At 38.3% G+C, this 23,038-nt stretch overlaps 1 protein-coding gene across 5 annotated transcripts in view; it reads left to right on the top strand.

Moving 5' to 3' along the window:
* Window positions 1-18,290, top strand: part of EMB2757 (Transducin/WD40 repeat-like superfamily protein) — a 29,598-nt gene extending 11,308 nt beyond the window's left edge. For 4 of the 5 annotated variants that reach the window (XM_088945303.1, XM_088945301.1, XM_088945304.1 and 1 more), the window contains 8 exons: window positions 516-568; window positions 656-749; window positions 12,400-12,466; window positions 13,745-13,827; window positions 14,558-14,649; window positions 16,596-16,702; window positions 17,367-17,430; window positions 17,733-18,290. In XM_088945303.1, the coding sequence (XP_088801429.1) occupies window positions 516-568; window positions 656-749; window positions 12,400-12,466; window positions 13,745-13,827; window positions 14,558-14,649; window positions 16,596-16,702; window positions 17,367-17,430; window positions 17,733-17,831 (659 nt within the window). In that variant the 3' untranslated portion in view covers window positions 17,832-18,290. Of the gene's footprint in view, window positions 1-515; window positions 569-655; window positions 750-12,399; window positions 12,467-13,744; window positions 13,828-14,557; window positions 14,650-16,257; window positions 16,363-16,595; window positions 16,703-17,366; window positions 17,431-17,732 lie in introns of all 5 variants that reach the window. The other variant, XR_016099356.1, reaches the window with a different exon arrangement.
* Window positions 18,291-23,038: the final 4,748 nt, after the last annotated feature.

The following is a 23,038-nucleotide window of genomic DNA, read 5'->3' as shown; positions in this document are numbered from 1 at the left end:
AACCTTTATTAACACGATGGTTCAATTATAAAAAAAAAAAGGAACATGGTGGTTCTAGAAAAGAGTCACAATGTGTTAAATTTTTATATCAATGAGGTAACCTTTATTAACACGATGGTTCAATTATAAAAAAAAAAAAGGAACATGGTGGTTCTAGAAAAGAGTCACAATGTGTTAAATTTTTATTTGCTACATTTGGTTGTTAATCCTGTATCTGGTGTCTTAATTGTTTGGTGGCCTTGTAATATGTTTTCAGCCTTAATTTACTTTTTTTAATAAATTAAACTGAAGTGCTTTTTACATGATTCCAAACCTTCCAATATAGATAATTTTATCTTTTAATGCACCACTCTTATCTTTTCTATTTGTGTCTGACCCAAATGAATTGCCTGCCTGAAGGAGCAAAATACTTAACAATGTTACCCTCTAGCTGATTATTTTCTGTTTCGATTCTTAACATATGTTTCAAGATTGTTTATACCTCCAACTGGTTACCTGATTTTTTAAGTGATCAGATTCTACTGAAGGATCAAAATTTGTGGCTGTAGCAGGGGAACAACCTTCTCAGGTAGAAATATTGCTTTTTCATATTTTATTTCCTGGTTTCACTTGGCCATATCATTGCCTTACGTTACTATGTCATTAATATGCAAAGGTTGAGATTTGGGATCTCAATACTGCAGAAAGATTAGCATGCTTGCCTCAGATTTGTAATGAGGACTCCCTGAATCGTTCAACAAAGTCAAGAGGTTTGTTTCTGATTCCTATATCAGCTTTTGGCTTGTAAGACAATCTTGCCACATCTTTGAAGCCATCTCCATATTAGTATTGGTTGGACTTTGTGTCATGCCTCTTCACTCTATTTAAGAAGCATGACGATGAGATGCCATTTGAACATTTATATATACCATGCGTTCTTTAGGCTCAGTTTGAGAAAAGTATAAATACAAATATATATAGTACAAAACCTTGTATATGTTATTTCTAAACCTTGTTTTTGCACTCTTCCCAAACTAAGCCTTATATGGGGTGAAGGCACTAATAGACTTTTTTTTTTTTTTATTGTGCTTTTTATTGAATAACAATTTTAGAAGTGTTGGATCGAGTGGTTTAGTGTTGGTGGGCTTATTTATCTTTTATGTTCCAGTTCTATAGTTTGTTATGGGCCTTTAGTTATTGGGCTTAAACCTGTTTTATTTTATTATGTTTAGGTGCCCCATCACTAATTAGGGGCATTCTAGTCCATTCCTGTTATGTCTTATTGTTAATATATATAATAGCTTCTAGGGCTGGCTGAGAACACATTGCCACCCATTCACAAGCTTCTTCTCTTCTCTCCTCTTCTCTTCTTTTTCTTCTTCTTCTACTACTACTGTACTTCAGCAAACATGGTATCAGAGCACCAATTGGCCTTGTTGTAAGGCTTGAGTGTTCATTGTAATTGATGTTAGTGGGACAGTTTCAGTTACTTTACTAGTCCTTTCTTTTTTTCTTTTCCTATTGTTCTTATTCTAGGATATGCCGCCAGGGGCATACTTGTAATTTTGCCTTTTTATAAAGATTAATATAAATAAAAAGCTGGCGGCTGCCAGTACTGAGTTTTTTGGCTTTTCCTTTCTATCATCTGTACCTATCTTTCTCTCTCTCTCTCAATCATCACAAGAAACTACATGGTATCAGAGCGGAATTTCTGGGCTGGAGAAGACCTACGATCCTAGCATCAGTCTTTCCGAAGGGGATTGGACGTGACTACTTTTGTTTCAGAAGGAAAAGGAGAAAAGGAAAAAAAACCTAGCGGCGGCTCGTGTTTTTTAATTCTCTCTGGCGACTGTTGTAGAAACCTACTGTTCTCTCTGGCGACTGTGTTTGCAGAAACCCACTGTGCTTGTAGAAACCCTAGTCAGTCCTGCGGCTGTACTTCTACTGAAACCCTAGTGGACTCATACGACAGTTGCTGAAAACCCTAGCTGTGTCTGGCCGTGGGATGGTGCTGGTCTGTTGAAACCCTAATCGAAGGAGGGAGTTGATGGTGCAATGAAACCCTAGCAGGTTCTGATCTAGTGTTGAACAGGTGTGTTTTAGTTTCAGTTTCTCTCAGTCTCCTTTATCCAATGGTGCGTAGGGCTTAGGCCTTGATTTTATGATTACTAGTTTGAATAATTGGATGGTTAGAGTGGAAGAACCACATTCGGACTGACAGTAATGTCTGTATTTGTGGTGCTGAACTGATGACTGGACTCTTTATTGTTCTGTTTGGACGTTGTAGTGACTGATTTCTCATTCTCAGCAATAATTCTTGTGCTCTCAGCAGTATTGAATAGCTTGTTGCTCCCATCCATAGGAGTAAACCCTGAGTTGCCACATTCCAGTTGTGGCGGCTGTGCTGTTAGGTGTCATTTGGACTGGTTGGTTGTAATTTCCAATGGCAAGTCAGGAACTGACCTCACTGGGGAACACCTCAACCTGCAATACAGCAGGTATGGGAGGTGAAACCATGGTCTTTCCCATGCCAATCACCCCCTTGAATGGTCTGAACTACCTGGAGTGGGATAAGAGTGTAAAACTCTATGTAACAGCAAGGGGTAAGGCTGATTACATCAATGGAAGGGTGAAAGAACCTAAGGGTGATACAGCTGAACACGATAGGTGGGACCAAGAAAACAGTATGGTGATATCTTGGCTCCTTGCAGCTATGGAACCTGATGTGAAGAAGAATTTTATGTGGGCAGACACCGCCAATGAGATCTGGGAACAGGTCAGAAGTACCTACTCTAAGCAAAGGCATTATGCCAAGATTTACCAACTACAAGCTGAGTCATCCACTTGTAAACAGGGAAATCGCAGCTTGTCCTCATATTATTCGGCTCTTACCTCCATATGGAAGGAGTTGGACCATTATCAGGCCATAGAGTGGAAGCACGATGATGATGCTAAGGCCTACAGGAAGCTGATCTCTTAGCAGCGAGTGTTTGCCTTCTTGTTAGGGCTGAACCCTGTATATGAACCATTAAGGGTGCAGATTCTAGGAAGCAAGGAATTGCCTACAGTACACGAAGTATACTCCCTCGTCCAATCTGAAGAAAGCATGCGGAGTGTGATGGTTACAGCCGAGGGGGAGCAACAAGTTGCCTTGGCTGCGGTGAATAACAGCCCAATAAGGAAGAAAGGTGATCCTAAGAAGGCAGATGATAAAGATAAACTCTTTTGTACCCACTGTAGAAGGTCATGACATACATGTGACACCTGTTGGGACATCCACGGGAAACCCAAGTGGGCAGCAAAGAATCAAGAACAGGGTAAAGGTCACGTGAAAAGAGCGAGTGCAGCACATGTGGCAACCCAAGACACTCAGGTTGTCGGTAGTACCCGGGACTATCCTAATAAACCTGACCCCAAGGAGGATATAATGAATTCATTCAGGGAGCATCTGAAATCTTATGGTAGGGCATTGCGGCAATTGGATAGCTTAGTCACTGGTACTCCCTCTACCTCCTCTGCATCCACTTCAGGTAATGTGGCTTCTGCATTCCATGTCACTCCCACAGATTCTCCTTGGATTATTGACTCAGGGGCCTCAAATCACATGACCGGTGAGCCTAACCTATTCCATTCTTATAGCCTTTTGTCAGGAAGGGATAGAGTGAGACTTGCAGATGGTTCCTTTTCTTCCATTGCCGGTCAAGGATCGATGTCCCTTCCTCATGGCCTTAACCTGAATTGTGTTTTGCATGTCCTTCAACTTCCCATAAATTTGCTTTCAATTAGTAGCATTACAAGTTCTTTAAACTGTAGTGTAACATTTTTTGCTGATTCATATGTTTTTCAGGACCAAATTTCTGGGAGGACGATTGGTAGAGGAAGCCTGGTGGACGGTCTCTACATTCTCGACAACAAAGCTGGTCTTTCTGTGTCATCCTCAGAGTCACGTAGTCAGTCAAATAAGAGTCAAATTTTGTTGTGGCACAGTCGTTTAGGTCATGTTTCTTTTGAAATAATAAAATGTTTGTTTCCACTTTTATTTAAGTCGTGTTCAGTGTTAGAGTTCATGTGTCAATTGAGTAAACAATGTAGAACAAATTTTCATTCCAGCAATAAAAGATCAAGTGTTCCTTTTCATATTGTGTATTCTGATGTATGGGGGCCTACAAATGTAACCTCTGAGGGTGGATATCGATATTTTATTACAGTGATTGATGATTACTCTCACTATACATGGGTAATCCCTATGCGTAGCAGAGACGAGGTTCCAAAGATAGTGCAAAACTTCCAGAGGATGGTGTTTACACAGTTCCATGTTGAAATACAGATCTTCCAATCCGATAATGCGAATGAATACTTCCATGGGGAGCTAAATGAGTTCTTCGCCTCCCATGGGTCTATTCATAGAAGCTAACGTGCCATAACACCATAGCAAAATGGGGTTGCAGAAAGGAAAAACAGGCACTTCCTTGAGATAGCCCGCGGGATGATGTTCCGCATGAATGTACCAAAAAGGTTTTGGGTGGATGCTATACTTACAACTGCGTATGTCATCAACTGCATGCCCTCCAGAGTGTTAAAGTACATGGCTCTTCATCAGTTATTGTACCCTCAGTCACCTTTATTTTCCGTCCCCATGAGAGTCTTTGGTTGTCGGGCCTTTGTCCACAATTTGTCTCCATCCAGAGGTAAGTTAGACCCTCGGTCCATTCCTTGTGTCTTCTTGGGGTACCCATCATCTCAAAAGGGGTATCGGTGTTTTGATCCAGTCAGTCGTAAATATTTTGTGTCTATGGACGTGTCTTTCTTTGAATCCGAGTCATTCTCCCTCCTCAGGGGGAGAGCCGTAGTGTGGAAGAGGAGAAGCAGGTTTAGGTGTCCGTTCCTTCTATTCCGGGCCTCACTCCCTTCCATGTCTTCCAGCGTACTCGTCGGAGAGATCAGCAGTGTGATAGAAATGTGGAGCAGCCAACCACTGAGCAATTGACATCATCAGAATCCCAGGAGGTAAGTCCAACCCCTAACCCTTCTCCCAATGTGGATGACCTAGACATCCCTATTGCTCAACGAAAGGGAGTCAGGTCGTGCACTACCAAACGTCCCATTACTCACTTTGTTTCCTATGACCACATCTCTCCCGTGTACCGAGCCTTCCTATCGGCAGTTGACTGTGTCCCTGTTCCCAAGAATGTTGCAGAAGCCTTAAAATTCCCTGAGTGGATAGGTGCCATGAAGGAGGAGATTGATGCCCTCCACAAAAATCAGACTTGGGAATTGGTGGATCCTCCAGAGGGGAAGGAATCCATGGGGTGCAGATGGGAGTTCACAGTTAAGTACAAGGCAGATGGAATAGTTGAAAGGTATAAAGCAAGACTAGTAACCAAAGGGTACACACAGGTATATGGAGTTGACTATGATGAGACTTTTGCCCCGGTGGCTAAGATGAACTCGATTAGGGTTCTCCTATCCTTAGCTGCTAATTTTGATTGGGAATTGCATCAACTGGACATAAAGAATGCCTTCCTGAACGGTGACTTGGAAGAAGAGGTATACATGGTTCAACCTCCTGGGTTTTCTGCCAAGGGAAGTGAAAACAAGGTGTGCAAGCTGCGGAAGTCTCTCTACGGCTTAAAACAGTCTCCCAGAGCCTGGTTTAGTAAGTTTCACATGGCAGTTCAAGAGATGGGGTTCCAATAGTGCCAGTTTGATCATACACTTTTTGTGAAGAGATGTCAGGAGCAGGTTGCCGTATTGATAGTGTATGTAGACGATATCATCATTACAGGGAGCTGGAGTTCAGAGATACAGAAATTGAAACAATTCCTTGCATCCAAATTTGAAGTGAAAGATCTAGGACTCCTAAAGTATTTCCTTGGTATCGAAGTTGCCCGTTCAAAAAAGGGTATCTTTGTCTCTCAAAGGAAATACACCCTTGATCTATTACGGGATACAGGTAAGTTAGGTGCAAGGCCGGCAGACACTCCTATGGATGCGGACCACAAGCTAGGTGACTGTATTGGTGAATCTTTGTCTCTCAAAGGAAATACACCCTTGATCTGAGCCAGTTTATGCATTCTCCTAAGAAGCCACACATGGAGGCAGCGGAGAGATTCCTTAGATACCTGAAGAAACATCCAGGAACAAGCCTACTATTCAGTAAGCACAATCACCTGAAGGTGGAAGCCTTTACAGATGCTGATTGGGCAGGAGCAGTGGATGATAGAAAGTCCACTAGTGGGTATTGCACATTTGTGGGAGGAAATCTGGTGACTTGGAAGAGCAAGAAGCAAAGAACCTCCTAGGTGAGCTTGGAGTTGCTGTTCATAACCCTATGTTTCTTTATTGTGACAACAAGGCTGCAATAAACATCCCCAGCAACCCGGTCCTACATGAAAGGACTAAGCATATTGAGGTGGATAAGCACTTCATAAGAGAGAAATTGGAAAAAAAAGGGAAATTTGTATCCCTTATGTCAATACCAAGGAACAACTTGCTGATGTCCTCACAAAAGGACTTCTGTGTTCGAGGCACAATGAGCTATGTGACAAGTTGGGCATGATAGACATCTTCAGCCCAACTTGAGGGGGAGTGTTGTAAGGCTTGAGTGTTCATTGTAATTGATGTTAGTGGGACAGTTTCAGTTACTTTACTAGTCCTTTCTTTTTTTCTTTTCCTATTGTTCTTATTCTAGGATATACCGCCAGGGGCATACTTGTAATTTTGCCTTTTTTATAAAGATTAATTTAAATAGAAAACTGGTGGCTGCCAGTACTGAGTTTTTTGGCCTTTCCATCCGTACCTCTCTCTCTCTCTCAATCATCACAAGAAACTACAGGCCTGACTGATTACATCTAGTTTCTTTCCTTTTTCCTTCTTCTCTCTTCTATTTTTTTTTCTCTTCTCTTATCTCTACAATTGTGAAGAAGCCCTAGGACTGATTGTAGACTACAGAAATGTCTGTGTCTAGGGTTTCTCTTTGTGTGTAGGGACCAAGTAGAGGTTTTCCTAGCTGTTTATGCCCTACTAGTGTTTCTGCAGCAGTTAGTAGCCATTTGGCTACTAGAGAGATCTGTGTAGAATAGATCTAGGAGGACTGAGTGGACAATCCTAGTTGCTGTCTAGGAGTTAGAATAGATTGCAGGGGGTGGCTACAGCCCAGGTTTGACTTCCAGAAGTGGTGGTTTTGGCCATAGAAGTTGCTCGCAGCCCAGAATTGGTTACAAAGAGTGTTTTCAGTCCATTTACAGAAGTTTTTTTTTGTCGAGGTTTTGAGTTCAGAGGTCTCAGGAACTACAAGAAGCTAATCTCACAGCCTAGTAACAACTCCGGTAAGTCTGAAATCTTGTCCCTCTCATTTAGATTACAGCTGCTATCAGAGGTAGGATATGTCTTGAATATCAGGAGAAGTGTCCTTTAAGGACAATAGGACTGGTGGGAGGTCTTCAAACCTAGAAAACCCAAATCTGCATAGCTTGCAGATCACCAGTGTGTTGTTAGATGAATACAACTTCAGAGAATGGTCTGTTTCATCCAAACTTTTCATTATTTCTCGGGACCTTGAGTTATATAGATGGACAAAAGGAGCCTAAAAAGGATGATGTTGATTACTCAACTTGGCACAAGGAGAATGCTACTATTATGTCTTGGCTGCTTGTTTAAGTGACTTCAATAGTAGCAAGGACTGTTCAACACTTCCCTATAGCCTCTAAGATTTGGGGAAGGTGTCTAAAACCTACGGACAACGGAAGAACAATGCAAGAATTTATAGGCTAATCCAAGATATTGTTGCATTGAGACAAGGGGATGTCTGTTGCAACTTTGCAACTTTAGGACTATGGGAAGAATTGAACCACCACCTTGTATTTGACTTGGAAAATACAAGAGGTAAGGAGAGTCATGATAAACAATTTGAAGAAGGTAGAGCTTTTAAGTTCTTGGCTGGCCTAGACCCAATGTATGAATGCATAAGATCTCAAATTTTGGGAAGGGATGAGCTTCCAGATTTACATCATGTTTACTATCTTGTAAGGAATGAAGATGTTAGAAGGAAAGAGATGCAAGTAGACATCCAAGTGCAGCCTGCTGAGCATTCAGCCTTGATTTCTTCAACCCAAAAGGGGGGCAAGCATTTAGACAAGAGGCATCTCAAGCGCTCTCATTGTGGAGGAGACATACATTTGAAAGAGACTTGTTGGATTCTTTATCCTCACCTGAAACCAACTACATTAACGAAAGACAAGAAGCCTTAGAAGGGTCAAACAACAAGTGGAAATGTTGTCATAAGTAACAGTGGTGAAAGCCCAAAGGACACACCTATAGTTACACCTCCTCTAATGGGACAGACCACTAATTCCCACATATCAGGGTCCTACTTTGATTTCACAGCTGATGAGGTAGAAATCCTTAGCCGAGCCATAAGAAACAATTTCCTTGCATCCACCTCTCTTGCCAAATCAGGTATTGTCTCTGCTCATAGTGCGACTGGTCCTATAATGCCTAATTCTTGGATTATTGATTCCGGTGCTATTGACCACATGACACACGTCTTCTTTATTTTCTTATCATTTGATGTCTAGCCAAGATAAGATGAGAGTTGTTGATGGTTCCGTCTCCACCATCTTTGGAAAAGGGGAGGCTAACCTAAGCAAGGATCTCTCTCTTAAATCAGTTTTGCATGTTCCCAACCTCGCTTCCAACCTCTTATCTATTTCTAAGCTTACCAAAAATTTAAATTGTAGCATCACATTATTTCCTACTCATTGTGTCTTTTAGGACAGATTGACGAAGAGAACGATTGGGAGCGGTCATGAGTTTAAGGTCTATTATTTTGATGTAGCCATCAGTTCAGCCTTACAATCATCTGCTTTTAGTGGTCGGGATAATGAGGAGTCAGTAGCTAGGTTACATTTGTGGCATGCTTGACTAGGTCATTTACCTTTTTCTTTAATGCAAGGATTGTTTCTTGAGTTGTTCAAGTGTGTTTCGAGTCAGAGTTTGGTTTGTAAAGTGTGTTAGTTGTCAAAACAATGTAGAACTCTTTATCCAATTTCTAGTAATAAAATTCAAGCTCATTTTGATATAGTTCATTCTGATGTATGAGGCCCTTCACTTCTTGTTTCTATTAGATAACTTTCATTACTTTATCAGCTTTATTGATCACTATTCATAATGCACATGGATCTACTTGTTAAAAGGGCGTGATGAAGTATCACGGATAGCCATAGCATTTTATAAAATGATTGAAACTCAGTTTGGCAAGAAAATTAAGCAATTTCGTTCAGATAATGCTACTGAGTATTTTGAAAGCTCCTTGAATCTGTTCATGAATGTATTTTACATCAGTCATCTTGTGCTAGTACCCCTCAACAGAATGGGGTTGCTGAGCACAAAAGTAGACATTTATTGGAGATAGCTCAAGCCTTACTGTTTCAGCACAAGGTTCCCAAGCACTATTGGTCTCAAATAGTCCTTGCAACATCGTGCCTGATAAATAGAATGCCATCTAGGGTGTTGGGTATGAGAACTCCTTTCTCTGTCATTTGTCCTAACCTCCCAAATTTCCCTCTTTCTCCTAGAGTCATTGGCTGTGTGTGTTTTGTTCATGTTAAGGATCCTAAGAAGACTAAGTTGGATCCTAGGGCTACAAATGGGGTCTTCCTAGGATGCTCTCCCACACAAAAAAGGTTATAAGTGCTATGATCCAATTACCAAGAAAAAATATGTCACCAAGGATGTGGTGTTTTTCGAGTCTTAGTCCTATTTTCAGTCCTCCAGGAATTCTCTTCAGGGGGAGACTATTAGGATGGAAGAGGATTCTTCCTCTCCTTCCTTCTTTGTGCCTCTTTCAGCCTTGGGTCTTCCATCTTCTCCTCCTGATCATCCCAGTTTTAGTTGCTCAGGTGAATTTAGTGAGACTTCCATTGAACCTGTTACTGCTCCTGATGTTGAGGATGTGACTGGTGACATTAATAGACAACAAAATGATTCGAGAATTGCCTACAGAAGAAGAAAAAAGATCCTCCAACTTGTGGCAACAACCAATTGGACTTGGATCAATCTGTCTCATTGGTTCCAGGTAATCCTATCACTCCTACTTTTGATTTGGATCTTCCCATTGCTCTTCGCAAGCCTACCCGTTCTTCTACTACTTGATATCCCATTGCTGAATACGTTTCTTATTCATGTTTATCTGCTCGTTATTATTCCTTTGTGTTTGCTCTTTCTTCCGTTCATGTCTCTGCTAGGTACTCAGAGGCAGAGTCTGACCCAAGATGGATAGAGGCAAGAATGAGGAAATGAAAGCCTTAATGAAGGCCAGGACTTGGGAATTAGTGGATCTACTAGAAGGGAAGAGCATTGTGGGATGTAAGTGGGTGTTCATTGTGAAGCACAAGGAGGATGGTTCCATTGAAAGATATAAGGCCAGACTGGTGGCAAAAGGGTTTAGTCAGAAGGAAGGGATTGACTACAAGGAGACTTTTGCTCTAGTTGCAAAGCTTAATACAATCCGAGTTCTATTGTCATTAGCTACAATTTTTTCATGGGAGCTACATTAGTTTGATGTGAATAATGTTTTCCTGAATGATGATCTACATGAGGAGGTATTCATGAATTCTCCACTTGGTTATGGTTTTCATGGGAAGTTTTGTAGGCTAAGGAGAGCATTCTATGGACTTGACCAATCTCCTCGAGCTTGGTTTGAAAGGCTCTGTGGGGCCATGAAGAAAGTGGGATACACTCAGAGTGGTGTAGATCATACCTTGTTCATAAGAAAATAGGGTAGCAGGTTTACAACACTCATAGTCTGTGTGGATGATATGGTGATTATAGGGAATGATCCGGAAGAGATAAAAAGATTAAAGGAGTTCTTGGCATCTGAATTTGTGATCAAAGATTTAGGCCATCTGAGATACTTCCTTAGAATTGAAGTTGCAAGGTCACAAGAGGGTGTCAAAGGAAGTATGTTCTTGATCATCTAGAGGAGACAAGTATGATGGGGAGTAGACCAGTAGATACACCAATCGAGAAGAATCATTGTCTCTAGGAATCAGTTGGAGAGGACTACCTTGATAAAGAAAGATACCAAAAGCTGGTGGGAAAATTGATATATCTATCTCTTACCCGACCTGATATAGCTTATGCAGTGCATGTTGTTAGCCAGTTCATGCACTCTCCCAAGATTCCTCATATGAATGCAGTTGAAAGGATCCTTAGGTATTTGAAGAAATGCCAAGGGAAATGAATTTTGTTCAAAAAACACAATAGAATTGAAATTGTGGCATATATTGATGCAGATTGGGCTGGATCAATTGGAGATAGGAAGTCTACTTCCAGATATTGCACATTTGTTGGAGGGAATTTGGTTACTTGGAGAAGTAAAAAGCAAAATGTGGTTGCAAGATCAAGTGCAAAAGCTGAATATCAGGCTATGGCACATGGTGTTGCAAAACTATTGTGGCTTAGGACCCTCCTTGGTGAGCTCGAGATGAAGGTTGATGGTCCTCTCAAGCTGTATTGTGACAACAAGGCTGCCATCAACATTGCAAATAACCCAGTACAACATGATAGGACTAAGCATATTGAGATTGATCGACACTTTGTAAGAGAAAGAATTGTTTCGGGCGAACTTTGCATTCTTTATACACCCTCTGAGATGCAGATTGCTGATGTTTTGACAAAAGGACTGTCTTCAGTGAAGTTCCTACGCTTACTTGGCAAGCTAAACATGACTGATATCCATGCTTTAGCTTGGGGGGGGGTGTTGGATCGAGTGGTTAAGTGTTGGTGGGCTTATTTATCTTTAATGTTTCAGTTCTATAGTCTGTTATGGGCCTTTAGTTATTGGGCCTAAACCTGTTTTATTTTATTATGTCCAAGGTTCAAAGTATCGACATCGGCCGATACGTATCGTTTCGGGAGCTCCCTGATATGCCCCTACAGAGGGCGTATCGGGGTTCTGACTGGTTCAGGGGGTGGATGAGCCTTAAACCGGCCCCCCTGAACTGGTTTTGAAAAAAAGTTAAAAAAAGGTACTGATTGGCCCGATAAGCCCCTACCGGCGTATCGGGCGTATTGATATTTTGGACCTTGATTATGTCTAGGTGTCCCATCACTAATCAGGGGCATTCTAGTCTATTCCTGTAATATCTTATTGTTAATACACATAATAGCTTCTAGGGCCAGCTGAGAACACATTGCCGCCCATTCACAAGCTTCTTCTACTGCTGTACTTCAGCAAACAAGAAGATCTAAATCCTGTTTATCTAGACTAAATGGCAACCTGTGTCTCTGTAAATGCTTATCTGTCAATTGTTTACATATTTTGACTCGTTGCATATTGTAGTGTACATCATTCTTTGCCTTACCGAAGTAAACATTCTGATGGATGATTTTGACATGTAACTTATGGTTCTGTGGCAGGAATGTGTATGGCTGTTCAAGCTTTTCTACCATCAGAATATCAGAGTTTCCTAAATGTTTTGGCTGGGTTTGTTAATACCTTTATCCTATTTAGTGTATGATGAAAATATTGTCTGCACAAGTGTATAACTAAATGTGGATGTTAATCTATTACCCCCACCTCTAGCAGCAGGTTGAAAATTTTCTCAATGGGCATGTGCAGTGATGTTTCTTTCAGCTTCCTCAATGTTTTAAGATCACACCCTTCAAAATCAAATTTTGCTTTGGAACTTAGGTTCAGTTTGGAAAGAGTACAAATACAAATATGCATAGTACAAATACATACAAAATAATACAAAATATAAGGTTTTGTACTCTACATATACTCCTTGCAAACTAAGCCTTTGGAAAACAATTATCTAATTCCCTAAACATTTTGGGAAGATTATTAAGATATTTATCAGTTATCATGCTTGGCATATGATGTGTGTATCTTGTACTGCATGAAAAGATGGGCAAAGGATTCATGCTGGCTTCCAACTCCTGAGAAAATTTAATGGTATAAAATTATATTAGCTATAGGCAAGTGGTATACATGAAAGGATGTATGCACTACCATAGAAAAGATCAGATTTCCATACAAGAATGCCATTGCTTGCAAGTCCATTGTCAACCATATTTAATTCTCTTGGGGATCACTGGATCTGGGATGCAAGATATGCTATGGTCTCCCTAATCTTGCTAAAATATGTGTTAATATTGAAGGTCCACTCCCTACATCTTTGGCTTCACCCACTGCTTGGTAATCCTATCAGTGGTTATCAGAGCAGCAATATCAGCCATGGTGGTATCTGCATCACCAAGGTTGACTTCCAACTTGGTACATTACTTTTCTTGCATTTGTGCTTGGGACCAGCCAATGTTTTGGAATCTGGACAAAGACCAGATGGTTGGATCGGTTGGACTGGTACCTGGATCTCTTTGATTTCAGCTTTGTTCTTAAACTATTGTGGTATAAAATCAGACTTAATGTTTGAACTTTCCTGCTTTTAGGAAACATGCAAACTGTCCGGTTTGATAAACATGAGTAAAAGAAAAACTTGAAAATATTGACATAATTTCCTTTATCATTCTATTTACAAATTGTTTATTTAGGCAGGAAAAGGTGTGGTTTATTATCATTGTTATTATTGTTATTGTTGTTATTATCTCGTTATTGTAGTCATCATACTAAATTGTGATAATGTTAATGTTGTTGCTGTTATTATTATTTAATAGTCTTTTTAGAGGGTCACTATTCCCTCACTTCAATATACAACTATTACTGGGGAGGTAGTATTAGCCTGACTTGCTTCACTGGTTGCAGTTATGAAGATGGAAGCATCGCCTGGTGGGACATGAGAAATCCTGCTATCCCATTAACTTCTGTGAAATTTCATTCAGAGCCAGGTTTGTAGCCCAACATGTGGAATCTGTCTCATACTTGTGCGTGTTGCAATCTGGGTTTAATTGTCAGCCAGTCTTTTCCTTTCCTTTTTCTTTTATCAGTAAACTTGAAAATTTTTATTGCAAATAGATAACAAGTACAAAGGTTATGCACAACATGCCACTGTGCATTATATTACAAGGAGCATATTATGGGCCAGCGCGGCCCATTCTCCCCGGGTCAACCCAAGAATCACTAGGGACTATTTGCCTTAAACTAAGGGTAGGTCCACAAGAGAGTGACACAATTTTCCATGTAGTTCAGTGCAAGACCACATTCAACCCAAGGTAGCCCAATAGCCTCTTCTGTCAATCTAATGGATAACTTCTTCAAGCTAATCCCTGTCTATTAATTCCTTCACAAGCTGGAGAGTCTACAATAAGATTAGATGATCGGGGGACCCATGTAGATACAGCCTGTAAGCTCTGATCCGGAAATTTAACCTTCTTCTTTTCCCTTCTCTTTGTTCGTTCTTTAAGATGGAGATCCTGTCAATTTGCTCCTTGTGCAGTGTTGAACTTAACATGTGGAGTATGTCTCATACTTATTCATGTTGTAGTTTCTCTGTTTCTCACCAGTTTTATAAAGAAGCCCATTCACTACTAGGTCTAGTGTTGCCAGCCAGTTTTTTTCTATCCCTTCTCTTTGTTCTTTCTTTGAGATGGAGATCATGTCTATTTGTTTCTTGTGCAGTGTTAAGCCTAACAGTTGATTCACCATGCACTGGTGGTATCTCTGGAGCTGCAGATGACAAAATTGTGCTATTTACTCTGGATCATCAGATGGTAACAAGTAGTTGAGCTTATTTAAATGCTTTACTAGTGCACTAAAATGAGACTTCTATGAATTTTATCTGTATCCATGCAAAGTGTCCCCCAAAGAATTGAATGATTTGGATTGATGCATTTATGGGATATAATCCACACGCATTGCTCCAAATAAACAAACCTCTTTGGAAGTTTCATAATACCTGGATATCTTTATATGCTTAGCTTACCAATGTTGACATGATGGCATCAGTGCCGACACTGGATACTGCATGGATATTTATTGTAGTATTTCTCAGTATCACAAAACTTCTACATGCATGTATTTATTAATTAAAAGGAGACTGAAAAGATACATGACCATGGGTCTGAATAACTAGGGTCCCAATTCACATTTTTCCTTATGAAGTGCAACCCAATCTACACTATAAAGAGGTGTGAAAAAATTGGAAAAAAAAACAGATTATACTGAATGGGAAAACAACAAACAATAAAAAAGAGAAAGCCCAATCTTTACCCAAGGAGAGAAAGTCCCTAACACAACTCAGGTCTGCCTACCCTGCCACTGGCCAATATATTCCTAGATGAGTTAGTTAATATAAGGATTCATCCGTCTGTGCATTTTTTTAATCAATAAAGATGTTTTACATTAGCATTGACAGCAATCATTGGGATTTACATGGACTATGCTAAATTGATGAAGTGTCCATATTGGACACATCTCATTTACTCACACTCCATAGATACTTGAGAGAAACTTCTATGTAACATTTTGTTTTCTTTCCTTTCTTATTTGACATAAATGAACAACTAATGTACACAAGGAATGCCATTTTTCCTACAAAAATTTTGTCGAGTAGCAAATTTGAACTTTAAAGAGTATATAATGTTAGAATAAGTGTGTGTACTCTCTATCTGAGTCGGATTTCTGGACACAAGTCAGATTCTGATTACGTGTCCATGTCCATGAAACACTAGATCCATCTGAATGAGATATTAACTCTAGATGTCAAATTTCTCTCCTCAATGGAATTATCCAACTCCAAGGCATTTAGAGGTTTCTCATTCAGCTAATAATATTCTAGGAGTCCCACCTCTACCTAAATCATCTCAAAACCCAAATAATATATCAATACTGTCAGAAGTTATATACATATAGGTGGAAGATCTTGGACTGCCTGGATAGATCTTGGACTTTCCTACAGCCTTATGCACAGGAGAAATCTCTCTGCACATTGGAAAAGATCAAGACAGCTTGCTGTGAATGATCATGCCAAAGAAAACAGGCACTAATGCCTTAGTTTGGATTTATTTGTGTAGCTCAAGTGGAGTTATAAATTTCCTCTTTGGCACTTTGAAGAGGGACATGTCGGTGGTTGTTTCAGGTTTGGTTTTACTCCTTACTTGGAAAAGTAAAAAAGTAAAGTATAGTTGCAGCTAAAAGAAACTAAACCATAGGAAATTAAAATCATTTCCTTGATTTTCTCCAACAGTTGTTCCCCATAGCAATTTACCGATTAATTAATATGGAGAAAGTACTTGCATCCAGACATTATGCAAGACTCAACCATGACTCATTGCACAATAATCTACTACGCTGAACAAATTATTAAACATTATGTGCAGGAAAATCATGCAAAAAGTTGCAACTAATCAAAGTAGAAGCGTACCCCCTAGCAAACCTCATTCAGCTGAATCACGAACATGAATTCAAACCAACCTACAAATCAGGTAACCATGGTCTTAAAAGAAACTACAGGTCTAACTCTGAAGACGGGTTCCATTGAGACCCAGAAAGGGTATGAACTAAAAATATGAAGGGAATCTTTTGTTTCTATTAACAGTTGCCTTTTTGATTCAATATGCTGATCTTCTACGATCTAGCTACTTTATATCTAGCAGAACATTTTGTGTTCAGATTTTCTTCCAAATATTCAAGTTTCTCCATTTGTTCTTTGGCATAGGGTTCTTGTCAAGTCAAAAAGGAAATTGCTCTGGATCGACCTGGCATAGCTGGCACCTCAATTCGTACAGATGGCAAAATTGTTGCTACTGCTGGTTGGGATCACAGGTTCATGTTTCCATTTTTTTCATTCCATTGTCTGGAGATGTGTGTTTATGTTGTCTGTATTTTATACAATGTCTCATTTTCTATGGGGATTATACAAATGTAACGGACAAATAAGATATAGCTAAATGTATATGTAAAACATTCACAATCCAAAATAGCCAGTTCTGTACATTCTGAAGAGCTTACTAGCTCAGAAATGAATATGCGCAAGATAAATTGTTGCTTTCAGAGAACTATACTTAAATGAGAAAAAGGTGCCTCCCAGTTACAAAAGATTATCAATGGTTCCATGAAAGGTTGCAATCTGACATTTCTTATCCACGTAATTACCTGATTTCCATGGTCCTGTTAACATGTGGAATGACTATTCCCTTACCCTGAGATTCTGTATCTTTCTAGAGTAACCATCTATCTTGTTGGTCTTTTAGTTCTTAGCATAATTTATTGATTTACTGAATTTGATTTTTCATATTGATCTTTTAGAATAAAGATCCAATATCAATTCTGTTTCTATTCTGTTGTTCAATCAGCATAAAATGGAATAATCCGGAAGATCTGGACATGTGTATTGCTTAATTGCTTTATTTATTTCTAATTGTGACTATCTTTTACTCAGTTTATGATCTATTTCCAGAATTCATTTTTTCTATTTCCTCTATGGCAGAATACGGATATATAATTATCGCAAAGGAAATGCTTTAGCAATATTGAAGTATCACAGTGCTATGGTATGCCGAAAATCTCTCTTTGACTTTAGAAATTCTTATTCTGGCTGTGCTTGCTCTTTTGCTTGTTAAACATGTTCAGAATGAAGCTCACTGGTTGGGGCATTTGGGGATGATTATTCTCTAGACATGCACATATACACACACACACACACTTATATAGAAGAGTCTTCGTTATAGCGCCTACCTACACATGCTTTATAGATTTTAGAAGCTGAGATTCTATTTGGCTATTGTTCTTCCACCGTTTATTTTTCAAATCATAAAGATATACTAAAAACAGGTGTTCTCCCCATCATTTGTAGTGTAATGCTGTGTCATTCTCAACCAATTGTAAGCTACTGGCCTCCTCTTCAGAAGACACTGCAGTGGCCTTGTGGGAACTCTACCCACCACGAGCTTAATGCAAAAGAAATTGTCTTGGATGACATTAAAATTTATACATTTTCTGTTTGCTTGCCTGAGAAATCATGGAGGCATCTGGAGCTTCCAGATTCTTTAGTGCTAGCAGGAATAGAAATGGCTTCTGGGACTTCATTTAGAGTTGTCAACTGGGCCTTGCGCTGAATTCTTGTGGTCGTTCCTGTAATTTGTGAATGGTATTGATTTTTTGCCTTTGTATTTCTTTCTAGATGCCAAATCGGGATTTGGGTTTTTCTATATCTCCTCTTTTGGATTCTGAAAAGAAAGACAATCTTGTGGTTACAGATCGAGGTTTAGTTGTGCAGTTTTCTCTTTCTGCACATAAGCATGATGTGTTAAATTTATATAATGTATATATATTTGGTTAAAGTTCTTTGAATTTGGAAGATGTTGTAGACTTGTAGTCATTTCTTAAAAAGGTCATGATAGATAAGTGTAAATGTGTGCTTTGCATCTTTCATTGATTTACTATTAACGAGAGCCATGCTTTTGAGGCTTTAGAGAAGCTCTCCAGTGGAGACCAATCGTAATCTTCAGATCAGGTGGAACAGACAACTCTGTTTTGACATATATCTCCCACGGGGTAATCCTTTCTTATGTTGGATCCAAGTTCAAAGTATTGGTATCCATAGTTTTCAAGGCACCAAGGCGAGGCTAGGTGACAGGGGGGCGTCTAGGCGATGGATTTTTTTAAGTGAAATACATATCCTAGGTAGTTTCTTAGGTTCCATAACCATCTTTCCTTAATAACTATCCATAATTTTCATAAGAAAATTATAAACTTCATGTTTATGTCTAGAAAATTAACATATTTATGAGAAGAAAAAGAAGAAAGAAGAAAAATAAAAAAATATGGGGACTGAACCCCTATTTTTGTTATAAGAAAAGAAGAAAAAGAAAAGGTGGAAGAAGAAGAAGGAAAAGAAGATGTGGAGGAAGAAATGTGTTGATTAGATAAAACTTTAAGTTTTTTCCTTACTGTTCAAATTCTGAAGTCTTTGAGGGTTCAATACAGTGGTTAGCAATGTTTGTGTTGATTAAACCTTAACAAATAAGAAAATAATAAAAATAAATTAGTTTATAAACACAAAAAGTGAATATTTTTGTTTAATAATGTCTATTTTATAATTATAATCTAAAAAAAGTAACAATTTAAAAGTATTTTATAAGACACAATACAAAACTGCTAGGCGACTGGGTGAGGCAAGCCTCCAAGGGTGCCTTGTCGCCTAGGCATCGCCTTGGCAATTTCTAGAGGCATGTTAAGATAAAAGTTAGGAAATAATTTTTTTTAGGGGTAGAAAAAGCACTTCATTCAACAAAAACAGAACAAAGAAACAAAGAGATACAAATACAGACCAACATAAACCAGAGAAAAAAAAAAAAAAAACAGAAAGGGAGCAAAAAAACAGACAAACCAACACATCAGGCTATTCAAATCCAAACGCACAGCATCTGCTAACCACATGGTCCACATCGGCATAGATTCAGCAAAATGGAATTGATCGGAGAGGCCTTTAATAGCAAGCTTGTGAGCCACCCCATCAGCTCCTCGAGGGACCCAATTAAAGACATAAGACCTGCTATGACATAGCTTCCTTAAATCCAGACAGAAAAAGATTATATCACGATGGCAGTTATCTTCAGCAGAACAAACACTGTCAACTAAAACTTTACAGTCCGATTCAAAAATAACATAATCCAAGTTAAAAAAAAAATTGCTGCTTTCACTGCTTCAATCAGGGCTTTTGCTTCTGCAATTAAAGAAGCTGCTTTAACTGGCCCAGATGCAGTGGAATGACGAGGATATTTGCAGTCATGCACAAGGGAAACATACATAAATACAATAAGTACTCAAATCATATAAATTCTTAGAAGCTAATAACTATCAACTGATAGTTGGGCCTGTTGGTATGGTCGCTGGCTCGCTTCAGCAGACTTGGGTCTAAATGTCTAATCCCACTGCTACCAAGGGTTGGAAGGGAGTCTGGATTGGTTTCCCACGGAGCGCTCCCCACTCAACCCCCAGAGCACAATGCAACCACACATCGAGGAGCGCTCTGGAGTGGTCTGAATTGGTTGGAGGGATTATGGGTATGGGGCAAGGTTTTTAAAACCGGGACTGGGCAGAGAACTGTTCTGGGGACAGGTTCCCAGGCTGAATCGTGACCGTTTGGTTTGAATGGATGGCCTATTTTAACTTAATAGAATAAAAAAAAAAACAAAAAATGATTAAAACTCTTGTCCCGTTTGATGGTTTGACTGCCTGGGTCAGCAGGTTGCTGACTAAATCTATGATTTTAGGTAAAAAAACGGTTTTAGGGTGAAATCGAAGCAGTTACTTGACCAGTTCGTGGGTTTTCTGGTCTGCCCGTCTGATTGGGTCCGGTTTTGAAAACCATGGTATGGGAGATCCCCTGTGGTGTAGCCGAATAAAAAAAAAGGTCTAAGATGACTATAAGTAAGATATAAAGACCTAGAAGCATGTAATAATAGACGTTTTTGTTTTGGTATTACATATTAGACACTGTAACACGGGGGGTGGGGCAGAGCAAGCTGCACATGAGGCCCGCTGGCCATACATCAGAGAGCCTGCGATTCTGCAGGTTTGATCCCATGCCTAGACTGTGAAGCAACAGATAGACAGGAATGTTAATAATAGTAGTGCATTACATGATGCACATCTCAACTCTCAAATTATTGTCAACTTTACATGAAGAAACAATTATGCATTAATATGTGAGGAATGAACTAATACATTATTTTTATGCTGAAAATAGTGCATTAAATTGGTCAGTTTATTTTTGAAAATAGTGCATGAAGGAGGCATTCTACAACAGGAATGTTTTTGTTTTCAATAGTTTTTGAAGTTGCTACATCAGTGAAAAAATAAAAACATGTTCTTGAATTCCATTTTTGTTTTAAAAGGGAAAATAAGTTGGTTTTGTTTCAAAAAAACAATACATGTTCTTGAAATCAATAAAATATTAGTTTTTAAACAAAAATAAATTTTCTAAAATAGAAATTCTATGATTTATGAAATATGATGTTGAATAATCAGATGAAAATACGCCCTTGAAACCAGATTCAAAAACATGTCTTTTGTTTTAATTTTAAAAACAAAAAATACACACACAACCAAGAATTTGTTTTAAGTGTCATGATTTTGACCTTTGATTTATTTTTGGAATTGGCAATAAGAAAACAATTTACATTGTAGAACGTCCCCTAAATTCAGTTGAAATCACGAATTCAAGGCAACTTAGTTTTAATATGCCATGCCTCCCATTTTTAAGGGATGCCAATTAAGCATTTCGATTATTGTGTTGATATTTGCTTTGCGTTCTGTGTGCAGTAAGGGTGTTCATGGTTCAGTTAACCAAACATTAACATATTTTCTTAATCAAATTGAAACTTTCAAAACAAAATTGAACCAAATTAATTCGTAACCAGCTTGATTGATTGGTTTTTTGGTTTTTCCTTAAACCAAATCAATCAATCAGTTTGGTTACCTTCATTTATGGTTTTTCATGTTTTCATGAGCACCCCTACCGTAACGACCAAATAGATTACATCAAAATATTTTTGTTCAGTTTGAAAAGAGTACAAATACAAATATACAGTGCAAGTATATACAAACTACAAGGTTTTACACTTTATATTTGTATTTATACATTACGCTACTTCCAAATTGAAACATATCCTTACTCTAGTTTTAGAATAATAAAGGCATTTTTCCATAGAGGTGTAAAATGGGCCATGCCGTCCTCCTCAGGGATAATTTGGGGGTTGGCTTTTCACAGCCCACAGCCCAAGTCCATACGGGCCCGTGTCTGAGTCGGGCAGACTATAGACCATGCCATGGGCTTGGGCCATGCTGGGCTGCACTATGGGTGAGCATTATTCAGTTAAAATCGAAAAAATGAACAAAAAATTTTGGTTTTGGTTTCGGTTTTAGAATTAGAAATTTGGTTAACTGGAAAAACCAAGTTAACCGAACTTTGCTATATAGCATGTAATATATAATATATAACATATTATATTTAATATATAATATATTTATATATTAATATATAATATAATAAAATTTGATTTCATAATATATATATTTATATATTATATTTATGATATATATAAAATATAATATAGTATATATTTTTGAAATTCGGCTTTAATTGAAATAAACGAAAACCAAACCGGAATTTTTGGCTTTGATTATTTTGATTTTCCTCTAATTTAGTTTTGGGTCGGCTTTTAAAATTTCAGTTTGTTCGATTCGGTTTTTAGCTGGATAAGCCGAATGCTTACCCCTAGGTTGGGCCATAGGCTGGGCCTTGGGCATGGGCGGAATCGGGCCAGACTGATTTTTTTTTTGTTTTTTTTTGACATTTTTGATTTTTTATTCCTTTGCTAAGCAAAACTAAAATATTCAACTTTCCTTTGGGAACTATTTGAAAAATTAAGAAATTTAACAAAGAAATAAAAAAAAATACTTAACCAAATAAGAACTCAAAGAGACAAAAACTCAAAGTGAATAACAAATTGAAAGAAAAATAGAAATTTTATTTCATTTAAATTCGAATGATACAAAGAATACAATGGTTGGATGAATGAAATTTGAAAATTGGAAAATGAAATAAATTAATAAAATATAAAAAATACATTATGGTTGCATATTGAAAATAAAAAATTACGTTATTAAAAAAGATCAAATAAATTAAAACAAAATTTACAATAATTTGAAAAAAATACTATACAACTATTGAGTATACAAAAAATATTCGCTTCATCATTTTCTCCTATTGTTTTTGACTTTGATCATCTTCTTCAAGTGAAACATCAGGTATATTGTCATGACCTCCTTTGTCTTGTAATCTATTTTCAGCATCCAACCAATTTTTAAAGTAAATGAATATCTCTAGACTTTTATCATTCATATAGCTTCTCTTGTTGTCCAAAACCCTAGTAGTTGCACTAAAACAAGACTTCAATAGAACTGTAGACATTGGAGGGAATAATAGACCACATGCTATGGTGGTGGGAACTAGATAATTTTTTGCAGGTTCACTCCATTAGGCTAAAATATCAAAATCTTTTATTACATCTGAGGTCAAAGAAGAATCACTTATGATAGAAAAATTTGCTTATAAATAAAAATTAAGTTAAGTAAATGAACTTGTTGTCGAGA

The sequence above is a fragment of the Nelumbo lutea genome, chromosome 5, assembly GCF_056320005.1.
Source record: "Nelumbo lutea isolate HS-2025 chromosome 5, American lotus-T2T, whole genome shotgun sequence".
Taxonomy (NCBI): Eukaryota; Viridiplantae; Streptophyta; class Magnoliopsida; order Proteales; family Nelumbonaceae; genus Nelumbo; species Nelumbo lutea.
This window is presented reverse-complemented; position numbering and strand designations above follow the sequence as displayed.